We start from the raw sequence: 13,861 nt of genomic DNA, 5'->3' as shown, positions 1-13,861 counted from the left end.
TGCTGCTGAGCCTATTGCATCCCGGATTTTAGCTATCCCACCCAGCTGAGTGGGATATACACACCTTCCCGTACAGTCCACTTTATTACAATATATATAGACACTTTTTTATATATTTATATATATATATATATATATATATATATATATATATATCCCATCCTCCTAATTTTGGTCTGTTCTCGCCTCATACGTAATTAAAGAGGCACAGAATAAACAAAAAACGCATTGTATCTCCGGTTTCAAAAAATGACTGGACGGTTACCATAAAAGATCTGCATGGATTGTATCTCTAACATTGTCCGGGAGTAACGGGTCTCTCTAAGGGACGAGTTCTGTTCCATGATTCGGGAGGAGGTCAAGGCTACATTATCCCTCTGTTCGGAGTCTGACCAGGGACCCTTACCTCCCAAAAGGCAAAAAATTATTCCTCCTCTTCTGATTCAGAATGCATGGGTGACTATGCTCCCTCTTCCAGGCAGTGGGAGGAGGAGCCCCTTTTGAAAGGAGAGATCACTGAGGGCAGTAAAAAAATTCTACTTTGCCACTGATGATATGTCGGACCTCCTAAAAGCTGTAAGAGCCACCATGGGGGTGGAGGACGTTCAAAAACCTCACTCCATTCAGGAGGAGATGTTTGGGGGGTCTAAAGACAAAAATGGCCAGAGTATTCCCAATTAACGAAAAACATTAGAGATGTGATCTTAGAAGAATGGTCAGACCCTGAGAGGAGGCTAGGGGTGTCCAGAGAATACAAGAACCGCCTGTTGTTTAATTCGGCAGAGTCTAAACCAGGCATGTCCAAACTGCGGCCCTCCAGCTGTTGCAAAACTACAACTCCCAGCATGCCCTAATAGCTGCAAGCTTCCCAGGCATGCTGGGAGTTCTAGTTTTGCAACAGCTGGAGGGCCGCAGTTTGAACATGCCTGGTCTAAACTATTTGACGAGATCCCCAAGATAGATGTACAAGAGGCCAACGTCCATAACAAAAACTAGTTGCCCTTCGAGGATGCATCACAATTGAGACCCCATGGAGAGGAAAGCTGATCGCTTATTACGCAAATCTTGGGAGGCGTCTATGTTTAATCTCAAATCTAACATCGCTGCGACCTCAGTAGCGAGATCTATGTACCTTTTGGCTGAACGAGTTAGAATCCTATTTGAGGAATAAGACCCCCCCAGGAAGGAAATAATAAACTCTATCTTCTCCTTAAATCAGAAACGGCCTTTTTAGCGGATGCTTCCGTGGAGTCCATGAGATTTTCTGCTAAGGATGCAGGTCTTTCTAACGCGGCACGTCGTGCCCTCTGGATGAAATCCTGGTCTGGGGACAAAACTTTGAAAATGAGGTTATGTTCTATCCCTTTTTCAGGTTCGGGCCAGTCTTAGACAAGATCCTGGAAAAGGCTAAAGATAAAAAAAAAAGGGATTTCCAGAGGATAGACCTTATCAGAGGAAAGTTCCCTTTGTTCCTTTCAGGGCCAAGAGAGATCCTACAGATCAGGCCACTGGAGTTACCCCAAATAAGGGAAAGGGTTTCTCCTTTTTGGAGTAAATCCAGTGATAAATAATGATGCCAGAGTGGGGGGGGGGGGGGGGGGGGGACTGAAGAATTTTTTCATTTGCCTGGGAAAAGATAATATCAAACCCCTCGGCCCAGGAGGTAGTGAGAGCGGGCTACAAGATGGAATTCTCTTCAGCTGTTTCTTCATAACTTGTATACCCTGTGAACTCATCGTTTTCATATGCCTATGGACTTAATGGAGAGGGGTTCCCACACTATGGGGTGTGTAAGAACACCCGAGCGATGCATAGGGACAGTACCAGGAGCACACAGCCTTCTCCTTATTGGATTTATAGTCAAGTTTATTTAGTTTTAGACCTGACGTTTACTCACGTTCTTCCTTTTCTCACAGATCTATAAATGAGAAGAAAATTAGAAGAGATAAGAGTATGCCCAACTTTGACGAGGATCTAATCCATCAGGTCTGTGTCTTACTAAAACTCTAAACTGCAGCTCCTGGCCTTAAAGGGCTTCTACCACCAGATTTGGTCCTATTTAGCTGACTGACACTAGCGATGTGCTAGTGTCAGCAGTCCATAACAGTGTTCTTACTTATCATCTGTCTGCTGCCGTTCACCTTAAAAACGTACTTTTCTAGATATGCTAATGAGCCCCTAGGTGCTATGTGGGCGTTATTAGCACCTAGAGGGCTCCGTCCACTAACCATTTCAGCCGCCCATCGCGTCCCTCCAGCACGCCCTGCTCCTGTTGATTGACATGAAACTTCTCAGTATCTCGTACCAGTTCCTGCGCCTGCACCGTGCGCTTCTGTATTCTCCCAGCATTCACTCACTGCACCTGCACCTGCACCGAATACAGAAGCGCATGGCGCAGGCGCGGGAATTGGTACGAGATACTGAGAAGTTTCACGTCAATCAACAGGAGCGGGGCGTGCTGGAGGGACGCGATGGGCGGCTGAAATGGTTAGTGGACGGAGCCCTCTAGGTGCTAATGACGCCCACATAGCACCTAGGGGCTCATTAGCATATCTAGAAAAGTACGTTTTTAAGGTGAACGGCAGCAGACAGATAAGTAAGAACACTGTTATGGACTGCTGACACTAGCACATCGCTAGTGTCAGTCAGCTAAATAGGACCAAATCTGGTGGTAGAAGCCCTTTAAGCTATGAGGGTCTGTGCTGGGGACGTGTCAGGAGGGTTCTCTGCTCTAGACACCCACGTTCTATATACCTTTTGATTGCAATTTATAGAAAGGAGGGTCCCTGGACCCCCGCTACTAGCCAGAGCAGAGGGGCACCAAAGACTAGGCCTCTTTCTCTCTGTAGGATGGGTATTGGAGTGAAAGTAGATTGCGTGAGCTGGTCCCCCACCCAGTGCACCTAATGCCCCCTTACAGCTGGAATCACATTTTGCTGTTTTGGCACAGTTTTTCTTTAACCAAAGCCAGGAATAGATTAAAAAGGAATGGGAGATATAAGGGAAGGAATTAGATTTATCCTTCCTGCCAGATCCGCTTCTGGCTTTTGCTAAAAAAACAACTGCATGAGCGATTCCAGCCTTAGGGCTCATATACACGACTGCAGTCCGCAAAACACTGATACTGGCTGAGGGCATGCCGCCATTCCTTTTTTTTTTTTTTACACTCCTGCAGAAGCTAACCCTTAAAGGGCCACAAACTAGACCAGCCCTTTAAGGTTATAGGGGGCTGTTGCTGATATCAGATGTAACTGATTCAGTCCTCACAATCTGCTCCTTTGCTTGCAGCTCTCCATCAGTAGACTGGAGGATGGGAACCCGAAACCACATGGTGTCCGGAGCTTTGCTGAATTCACGGAAGGTGGAAAAGATGAGTTGGACTCCAGTCTAAAGGCTAAATATACCGTCAGAAGGCACAGCCTTAACGTAGCCTGTGTAACGGACACTGACGAGAACATAAGTGACATCAGTGACACTGTGAACGGGACAGACGTCAGCTCTCCGCTGTCTGAAACCTGCAACCTGGACCTGGAAGAAGCCTCTAACCGGGAGCTGTCAGAAATGAACGCCCGGAAGGATCCAGCCAATCCTCAGACCACAGAGATTACCCAAAAGCTGGATGACTTGGACTGTTCCGGGGGCCCGGAATGCTGCTGTGTAGCTTGCACGTTGGCACTAGAGTCGTCTTGGTCTTTGGTTGACTCAGTCAGTCAGGGCTGCTGTGATGGTTCTGAACAGGAGGACCCCAGTGCGGTCAGTCCTTAACCATCACTAGTAGGGCGATCGTAGCTGTCTGAGCGATCAGGACTCCTCTGATGTAGAACTAACCTGCGGTGTATGTAATGTCGTCTGTGGACTCATCCAATTAATGTCACTAAGCCAAACACTGTTTACCGATTAGTCGATTACAGAATGGAAGCACAAGAAGGGAAATATAAATCACTGCGGGCATCAACTGCTTACTGACCAGTCACTATGATTATTTAAATGTTGGCATTGGGTGTGATACCCTAATACAGGGGTAGCCAACTGTTGGCTCTCCAGCTGTTGCAAAACTACAACTCCCAGCATGCCTACAGCAGGGCCCGGTGGGAATTGTATTTTTTTTACAACAGCTGGGGAGCTGCAGGTTGGCCATCCCTTCCCGAATAGTTATACCTGTGTCATTCTGTCCACTTGGAGCCAATCAAGAGGAAGGGGTGCAAAAATAAAATTCTTCCTGGTTCTGCAGCTTCACATGATCCCTCTTAGCCAGTCAGAATCTCTGAAAATAATCATAGGACGTGCACTTCCCAGAAGCCGTTCAGACTGCACCATATGATCCTTTTCAGAGCTGCCGATTGGCTCAGAAACTCCATAGGACTTCAGGAAGGTCTTTCCTTTCAGCACTTTAAAGGGGTTGTCCGGGTTCATACCCTTATTTTCACCCAGGCAGCACCCCTGATGTTGGCATCGGAGTATCTTATGCTTCAATGCTCTCTTTTGCCCTGCACTGGATCGCGCAGGGTACGGGCTCTTTTGTTTACAATAACACACGGCCGGGCGGAAGCTTCTACCCTGCAGTGTGTTTGGTGACGTCACCGGCTCTGATGGGCGGGCTTTAGCGCTGCCCTAGCTGTTTTACTGGCTTGGGCAGCACTAAAGCCTGCCCATCAGTGCCGGTGATGTCACCGGGTTTCCTGGCAGCCCCATGGACAGCCCTGGTACGTCACCGGAACGCTTCAAAAAGTCCTTTGCCCTGAGTGATTTAGCGCAGGGAAAAGGAGAGCAGCGGAGCATGAACTGCTCCGATGCTCAAGTCAGGGGGGCTGCCTTGGTGAAAATGGGGGGATGACAACCCCTTTAAGATACAACCACACGTGGTGCAAAAGAAGCTGACTCTCTCCTGGGGAAAAGTCTGCAGCATTGCCAGTGGAATATACTGCAAACTGATTTGCGTACAGGTTTTCAATCCTGCTTCAATTAGCTCCTTTCCAATGCAAAGACCTGCTTTGATTCCTAAGGCCTCTTTCACACGGGCAGGTTTTCCATCAGGGTGCGATGTGTAAAGCGAATGCTGCTGACCCATTCATTTTTAATGGGTCTGCGTGTTTTTCACGCATCATTTCTGCGTTCAGGAAAAATCTCAGCATGTCCTATATTGTGTTTTTTCACGCAGCTCTGGTTCCATAGAAGTGAATGGGCCTTCAGTGAAATTCGGATTGCAACAGCATACAATGCGTTTTTCACTGATGGTTCGCTAGGATATGTGGATTGGTTTTACTTCGTCTGATTGCACCCACGCGGAAAAAAATAAAATGCAAACGCCGAATGCAATCGCAGGCAAAACTGATTGAAGTTGCCTGCACAAGCATCAGTTTTTTCCTGAACAGATCCTGACACAATCAGTAATGCTCACGTGAAAGAGGCCTAAAGCAATGCCGCTGCAAAAACCAACCGATTTGGGGCTTTTTTTTTTTTTGGCATCGGTGGACTTTGGTCAGATTCGCTGAGGAAAATCTACAGTGACCTTTCTAGTATAGCTGTACCCTTTGGGGGAATCACATGGGTGTCATAATGCTAACAGAGCAGTCATAGTGACAGGTATCCGATAAGTTACAACCACTGCTTTTTCCCTTGTCTTAGGTGTATAGCACAGGTAACTTTTTTTTTTACGCAACTTACCATTTGTACTACTATTTGGTTTGGCTTTTTACCCCAACACTAAGACCTCATTCAGACTGCTGTAATGTGGGTGCATTTTACTGGCTGTATTCTGACCACAGGTCCCATGACCTGAACATATGGGGTCATAGGCACATATCTTGTATAGGTTCAGGCACTATGGCCTAGAGCAGGGATCGGCACCCTTCCAGCTGCTGTGAAACTACAACCCCCAGCATCTTCTAACACCCATAGAAGCATTCTGGGAGTTGTAGTTTCTGAACAGCTGGAGGTTGCTGATCCCTGCCATGGAGGACGTGTTGTTGTGGTTTTCATCTATTTTGGGTGTTGAAGGAGTTTAAGTTTGCAGTCCTTGGGCTGGGACTGTGAGCGGATCTTAAATCTGCCACACATAGGGTGAAATGTGCAGAGAAAATACGTGTCACACATGCAGACTTTGCCACGGATTTGTCATGTAATCTGTGGCAAAAATCTACTCATTGTGGCAGCACCCCCAACATTGTGGCAATACTGCAACTTGTAGGCAACTGCAGTGTTCCTTTTTCAAAAACGAACGTAGCTTATAGCCATGAGGATCCTTGCCGCACAGTTACCTGCAGGCGATTCGTCGAGCTCCAGTGCTCACGTTAGGAGCAATTGTGAGAGTTTCACTTATTAACCACTAATTTGCCATTCATCGTCTCTGGGCACAGGATCGGTACTGCCCTTCTCGAGCCCTGTTGTTTTTCAACATTTTGCTGTCCCAGTCCAAGGTATCTTTCACAAGTAATGGTGTGCGGCTATTTTTGTACGTAACTCATGAACGCAGAGTTTTTCTGATGTGCCTTTCACCTGTGCCAAATACTAAAGGTTTAACACAATAAAGGACTCTACAAAATGTGTCGGTGCTGTGTGTGTGGGGAGGGGATGGTGGGGGTTACACTCCATTATGTACTAATGCTGGTAGGGAAAGAGATCAGACAGTCTTGACCCAAAAGCTTAAACTAATCTACTGCGATTGCACCAAAAACATTTGGCAAAACTGCAATAGGTGCATTAAGTTGACCTATTGCATCTGGCATGAGGTTAGCTTTTACAGTAGGTCTTATTAGCAAGTTTCTAATCATTTGGGGGCTACAGCTCTGTTGATCTATGTGTCTCCATGGCAACAAACAAAACCCCTGTATTGTCCAACCCTGCGGTCATTCTTCCTCTATGCTAGCAAACATTCAGTAGGTTACTAAGACACAGGGGGCTGATGGAAGGACATGACAGCATCCAATGCAGTCCATGGTAACAGAAGGCAAGCCATTCCTGTATGATCTGATCCTGCAGTCATACCATGCATGGTCAGACTCTTCAAAGCATGTTGTCCGCTACCATGGTGATGCACAAGTTTGCATAGAAGCCGTGAAGAAGAGATAGGTCTTGATTAAACACGTACCATCACAAAGTGGCATTTTTCTTGCAGGGCATTGGCATGATACAAAAAAAATGAATTAGGCTACTTCCACACTTGCGGCAGAGGATTCCGGCAGGCAGTTCGGTCGCCGTAACTGCCCGCCGGATCCGTCAAAATGCATGCAAACTGAAGGCATTTGTCAGACGGATCAGGATCCTGATTCGGCATTTCAATGCATTTGTCATATGGATCAGTCTCTCCGGTGTCATCTGGAAAAACGGATCCAGCATTTTATTCTAGTTTTTTTTGCGGTCCAAGCATGCGCAGACCGCAATGCCGGAACAGTCATTAATGCGTGTCAATAGGGAAAAAATGCAGGATCCAGAATTTTGGACTAGAGATAAAACCGCAGCATGCTGTGGTATTATCTCCGTCCTAAAAAGTCAAAAAGACTGAACTGAAGACATCCTGATCGGATTGCTCTCCATTCAGAATGCATTAGGATAAAACTGATCAGTTCTTTTCCGGTATCGAGCCCCTAGGACGGAACTCAGTGCCGGAAAAGAATAACGCTAGTGTGAAAGTACCCTTAGACAATTTGGGTGGGGGAGGATTAGCGGTACACTAACCTTACTGCAATTCTGTAGCCTTTATAAGAAGGTCACTGTTACCTGCACCTTATGGCACCACCCGACCTGCTTGGTGGAGGAGCTTACACAAGTGGCATCCAGTGCATAGTCCCAAACTGGAGTACGGGGAGTAGTTACCATGATCGGCGTAGCACCCGCTGAATCACTGCACTACTGGTCTGCTGATAGGTCCCCTTTATATTACCAACCCACAAACCATCAGGGCAATACTCATCACAAATAGAGCCACTAATACAGCACAAAAACAAAATGTTTTTAATTTTGCATGTTTCTTAAGAACAATGCTCAGATATCGCTGTCACATCCACCCCTCTGGTACAAAAAGTTGTCAGAGCAACATCTCGTAATAAACAGTCCAAATAATTTACTATTTAAAAAGAGGGTACCACTTTAGTAACTGCAGGGGGTGCTGCGGGGTGTGCCCAGGCCCTATGGCAACTGGAAATGAACGCAGCAAATGGATGCTCAATATAAAAAAAAAATATAATAATCATAACCACAATCATCATTGACCGGGGTCTCCCTCGGGAAGTCGGATTAGTTCAGTGCTTCTCAATGTAACGCAAGTGCTCCGGGTGCAGAGTCTGTACCGGGCCGGCCTCACCTCAGTCGTCTTCCTCATCCGAGTCCATCACCTTCCTTCTGTTAAACTGGAAGAAAAAAAAAGAAAACCATTGCATGAGCTTAGAATGGCTGCAAAAGTCCAGTCACCTGCAAAACCACAACTCCCAGCAAGATCTGACAACCAGTGGCCATCAGGGCATACTCGGAGTTGTAGTCCTGCAACAGCTCAAGACCCGAACCTTGGAGACCATTGATTTTGAGGACCCTATAACTACTCCCCACGTCTGCTACCGAGTCTAGGTAGAACTTTCCAATATAGCCCCCTGCCCTGATCTGTAACCAGAGGACGTCGTCTGCCAAGGGAGGGGAATATCATGCTATAAATGCGCAGTTGAAAATTACTCCTACCAATAACTGGATTTTCTATTTAGCCTCCACAGTAACAACTTAAATACCAGTACTGTTGGTGAGGCGTATGGAAGAAAGCAGCCATGTTTTTCCAAAAACAGCACCAACCCCGTCAATGGGATGCGCCTGGTATTGCCATTTGGCTCCATTGGACTCAAAGGGGCAGAGCTGCAATACTGCCCACAACCTGTGGACAGGGGTGGTGCTGTTTTTTTTTTTGGGTTGTTTTTAGAAAGCAGACATTTTTTAATCCTGGACAGGCCCTTTAAGGGATCCTGCTCAAGACCATATCCATTTTGCTGTCCATACAATATGGATAGCATCCATGTGCAATCTGCATTTTAGAAATGGATCGGAGTCCCATTACAGAAATGGATGACTTCCTTCTGCTGCCCTTTTTTTTTTTTTTTTCGGACCCAAAGAAATGAATGCGATCCACAACTGCGAATTGGGCACGGACCAAGAATATGATTGTGTGCATGAGGCCTCACTGGTGCGCTGTGTTATATGCAGAGCATCTCCCTGACATTCCCTGCACTAGGCAGAACACGAAGTGCACAGGCGTGCGCCAAACTGTGTGTTAAATACTTTTACGCTTTGAAGGACAGCGTCACAGGCAACAGATCAGCAAGGAAGAAAAGTGGGATGTCTAAGGAGTTTGCAATTTTTGACTGTATTTTTTAAATGTCAATATAACACTACTGCCCCCCCTATTGACACTAGAAAAGTGTGCAAAATGTCAGACAAGGGATAATTCAAACAAGCCAAGGCCCCCCCCCTTCATTTTTGTAAGTAGTAATTTCATCATCATATTATAATGTCAGCTGCACAAAGGATATTTTAGAACCACCATGCTTTATACTGCATGTGATATTACATGCTACACTGTTGCCTGCAGCTACTAACAACCCCTCTCCTCATATATATTCTCTCAAAAGTCAGTGGGTGTTCAGCATTGACCTCCTACCTTCACAGTTGTCTTCTTTTCCGTCTGCTGACTCACTTTCTCCAGAATCTCTATAAGTCCTTGCTCAGAAAGCTGAGGAGAGCAATAGGGGTGGGTTACCTGTCAGCTATGCACATAGACAACAACCCCCACCACTTATAACATACAACATCAATTTTACTCTGCGCCGTTACAGCCTGGAAACCATCACCAAGCTGCTGTTGAGGTGTGTCCTCCACATTATACACATGAATGGCCAGTTTAAAGTAAAGGGCATCTGTCAGCAGTTTTGTACCCATGACACTGGCTGACCTGTTACATGTGCGCTCAGCAGCTGAAGGCATCTGTGTTGGTCCCATGTTAATATGTGGCCGCATTGCTGAGAAAAACAATGTTTTAATTTATGCAAATGAGCCTCTAGGTGCAACGGGGGCGTTGCCGTTACACCTAGAGGCTCAGCTCTCTCTAAGACTGATGCGCCCTCTGTACTTTGTTTTAAGTCACTATGATCCTGTTCTATCGGGGGCCGGCTGTTCCGTTCCGCAAAATACTGAAACAGCCACACAGTCGTGTGCAAGACGCCTAAACAGCAAAAAGGTGAAGACAATATATTCGGGGGCTCCTGGACTTTGTCCTTGCATATGGATTTTACACTAGAGATGTAGTCTGCATTTGTGTAGCTTGGGGGTTGTAGTACCATCGATTGGTAGGGACCCCAAGATAGACCAACTAGAAACATGATTTTATTTCATTTTTTTCATACAATTGCCTCATAAGGAAACATTCTATGGAATACCATGGAGGAGGGCACTCACCTTGCCACCTAGTTGCCCATATTTTGCCATCTGTATAAGGTAATTTTCCACAGCTTTGGCTTTTTCAGGCTTCACTAGCGCCAAGTTATTCACTGTGTGAAAGAAAACAATTAGAATTTTTTTTTATTTAACTGGGGTTGTTTAAAGCCCCCTGCTCATTCCAGTGAGCCCCCTAACAGGGTATGAACACAACTGTGCCAAGTCAGGAAGGAGGGGATGGCATGTCTGCAGGATGTGATTACAAAGGGTCCGTAGCATGCTACCTACCATGGAGATGCATAGGTCTGCATAGTAGCTGTAACCCTAAAACAGGAAGAGGATATCTGCAGCACTGCACAGTTGCAGAAGTTTGCATAGCCCAAGAGCTTCCCCATCCAGGATTGGATTTGCCATATGAACGCCGCCAGCCTGACCACCGGGACCTCCACAGCATCTGGTCAGTAGCATGGCAGTAATGGGTGAAGGACAAAAGGACCGAGGTGTGTTTTACCTATTGCCAGAGCACTCACAGGGGTCACACCCTCACTACCCACATTATTGACGATTGATACTCACGCCTCGCCCGGGCAGCCTGGCTCAGGACCTGCGACAAGATGCTATTCCTCATCTCCTCCTCCCTGTAATTTAAAGGGACGTCAATTACTGGTACGGTCTCGTTACTGCACTGTATACCAGATGGCTCAGGGCTGCCAGTTCACAATTACAGTTTTGTTGAGTCCATTTACACACAGGTGGGACCCCCGCCAATCAGACAATTAACCCCATCCTGTGGAGTAGCTCGAGTTGTGTCAGGACATTACGGTTTTGCATCTGACCATTATCCCTAGCCATATGCCCAGTCAAAGAACCTGCACCTGAAAGTAGGGTCACCTGACTTCCGATGAGGGTTGTAGTAGCAGGTTCTCACGTATACTATTACCTTTGTTTGGCTTCTTGCTGTGTCTGCTCATTCCCAGCATCCTGAAGGCAGAAAGAACAAAACAGCGTCAAGACTCAGGGGACTTTCACACTAACGGTTTTGTTTTCCAGCATTGAGTTCCGTCACAGGAGCTCAATACCGGAAAAGGACTCATCAGTTTTATCCTAATGCATTCTGAATGGAGAGCGATCCATTCAGGATGCATCCGTTCAGTCCCTCTTACGTTTTCTGGCAGGAGAAAATACCGCAGCATGCTGCATTTTTCTCTCCGGCCAAAAATCCTGAACACTTGCTGGATCCGGCATACATTTCCATTGAAATGTAAAATTGCCGCATTGACAGATCCGTTCTTCCGGTCCGCGCATGCGCAGATCTTTAAGTCTGCCCAAAAAAATGAATACCAGATCCGTTTTTCCGGATGACACCAGAGAGACGGATCGGGTATTTTAATGCATTTGTCAGACAGATCAGTATACAGATGTGTGTGTGGGGGGCAGGACAGGGAGGATAGAGATTGGGGGTGGGGGGGCAGGACAGGGAGGATAGAGATTGGGGGTGGGGGGGCAGGACAGGGAGGATAGAGATTGGGGGTGGGGGGGCAGGACAGGGAGGATAGAGATTGGGGGTGGGGGGCAGGACAGGGAGGATAGAGATTGGGGTGGGGGGGCAGGACAGGGAGGATAGAGATTGGGGGTGGGGGGGCAGGACAGGGAGGATAGAGATTGGGGGTGGGGGGGCAGGACAGGGAGGATAGAGATTGGGGGGGGGGGCAGGACAGGGAGGATAGAGATTGGGGGTGGGGGGGGGCAGGACAGGGAGGATAGAGATTGGGGGGGGCAGGACAGGGAGGGATAGAGATTGGGGGGGGGCAGGACAGGGAGGATAGAGATTGGGGGGGGGGCAGGACAGGGAGGATAGAGGATTGAGGGGGGCAGGACAGGGAGGATAGAGATTGGGGGGGGGGCAGGACAGGGAGGCTAGAGATTGGGGGGGGGGCAGGACAGGGAGGATAGAGATTGGGGGGGGGCAGGACAGGGAGGATAGAGATTGGGGGGGGCAGGACAGGGAGGATAGAGATTGGGGGGGGCAGGACAGGGAGGATAGAGATGGGGGGGGGCAGGACAGGGAGGATAGAGATGGGGGGGGGCAGGACAGGGAGGATAGAGATTGGGGGGGGCAGGACAGGGAGGATAGAGATTGGGGGGGGGCAGGACAGGGAGGATAGAGATTGGGGCGGGGGGGCAGGACAGGGAGGATAGAGATTGGGTGCGGGGGGGCAGGACAGGGAGGATAGAGATTGGGGCGGGGGGGGCAGGACAGGGAGGATAGAGATTGGGGCGGGGGGGCAGGACAGGGAGGATAGAGATTGGGGCGGGGGGGGCAGGACAGGGAGGATAGAGATTGGGGGGGGGGGGCCAGGACAGGGAGGATAGAGATTGGGGGGGGGCAGGACAGGGAGGATAGAGATTGGGGGGGGGCAGGACAGGGAGGATAGAGATGGGGGGGGGGCGGACAGGGAGGATAGAGATTGGGGGGGGGGTCAGGACAGGGAGGATAGAGATTGGGGGGGGGGGCAGGACAGGGAGGATAGAGATTGGGGGGGCAGGACAGGGAGGATAGAGATTGGGGGGGTGGCAGGACAGGGAAGAATAGAGATTGGGGGGGGTGGCAGGACAGGGAGGATAGAGATTGGGGAAGGGCAGGACAGAAATTGGGGGGGGGCAGGGTTCGGGAGTACAGAAATTGGGGGGGGGGCAGGGTTCGGGAGTATAGAGATTGGGGGCGGGCAGGGAGGATAGAGATTGGGGGGAGAACAGGCAGGACAGATTGGTGGGGGGCAGGTATGGGGTACACTTGAGCACAAGCTCGGGGTGCATAAAAAGCCGTAATCCTTGCTGCACCCAACTGACAACCTCCACTGTCTCAGCTCACCCCACGTCTTCCCTGCAGCTCTGCCAGCCGCTGCTGCCTTATAGCTTCCAGCTCCGGGTCCGCCATGATGCTTACACCCCGAAATCCGCTCCTCGGGCCTCCTCCCACCCGTTGCCGTCTGCGCCTTACGTCACCACGCCGCTGACGTCACGTCACCCGCTCACAGAGCACGCTAACTACACAACAGACATTACTAGTGGATCGGTAAAGGCTAATCCCAAGAATGGGAAGGAGGCACGTGACATACTGAAATCACGTGACTGCAAAGTGGACTCGTCCTCATTCAGAGTGATCCTATGGGGGGGGGGTCAACATGGCGGTGTGGTTAGAGCTGGGGATGCAGATGGTTACCTGTGTACATTGGGGAACAGGGGGATATTCTGGCTCGGGATCTGTGTGATGTCATCTTGCCGATGAGCGTCATCATACGAGCACTAGTGTCTGGTAGCGCACACAGTCATACTAGTGATGCCACTCCGTGAAATACGTCCTGCCCACGGGCAGCATATGCTCGTCTGCAAGAGGCCTCAGGTTGGAAGACTGCAACCATGTTATAAGGGTAAATAAAGATTGGGTCTCCAT

General features: G+C 48.6%; 2 protein-coding genes across 2 annotated transcripts in view; one reads left to right on the top strand and one right to left on the bottom strand.

Moving 5' to 3' along the window:
- The window catches only part of ANKRD27 (ankyrin repeat domain 27), a 43,294-nt gene extending 36,761 nt beyond the window's left edge, over positions 1–6,533 (top strand). Inside the window, 2 exon segments of the mRNA XM_044269712.1 lie at positions 1,917–1,986; positions 3,289–6,533. Coding sequence (XP_044125647.1) covers positions 1,917–1,986; positions 3,289–3,765 — 547 coding nt within the window. The 3' untranslated portion in view covers positions 3,766–6,533.
- Positions 6,534–7,927: 1,394 nt separating this feature from the next.
- PDCD5 (programmed cell death 5) lies at positions 7,928–13,434 on the bottom strand. The gene is made up of 6 exons (XM_044270258.1): positions 13,280–13,434; positions 11,348–11,388; positions 10,984–11,045; positions 10,429–10,520; positions 9,635–9,706; positions 7,928–8,345 (listed from the first exon to the last, which is right to left on the bottom strand). The coding sequence occupies exons 1-6, from the start codon at positions 13,343–13,345 to the stop codon at positions 8,301–8,303; spliced, it is 378 nt and encodes a 125-aa protein (XP_044126193.1). The 5' UTR covers positions 13,346–13,434; the 3' UTR covers positions 7,928–8,300.
- Positions 13,435–13,861: the final 427 nt, after the last annotated feature.

This window comes from Bufo gargarizans, chromosome 10 (assembly GCF_014858855.1).
Source record: "Bufo gargarizans isolate SCDJY-AF-19 chromosome 10, ASM1485885v1, whole genome shotgun sequence".
In the NCBI taxonomy this organism is placed as follows: Eukaryota; Metazoa; Chordata; class Amphibia; order Anura; family Bufonidae; genus Bufo; species Bufo gargarizans.
The sequence above is the reverse complement of the archived record's forward strand: the minus strand, read 5'-3'. Positions and strand labels throughout refer to the sequence as shown.

Bases quoted from the DNA above. Each gene is read 5' to 3' on its own strand.
- PDCD5 (XM_044270258.1), bottom strand. From the start codon at position 13,345: ATGGCGGACCCGGAGCTGGAAGCTATAAGGCAGCAGCGGCTGGCAGAG. The intron at 10,521-10,983 runs GTGAGTATCAAT...TCTTTCACACAG, and splicing joins CCAGGCTGCCCGGGCGAGGC to TGAATAACTTGGCGCTAGTG. The intron at 8,346-9,634 runs GTAGGAGGTCAA...TTTTTCTTCCAG, and splicing joins AAAAGAAGACAACTGTGAAG to TTTAACAGAAGGAAGGTGAT.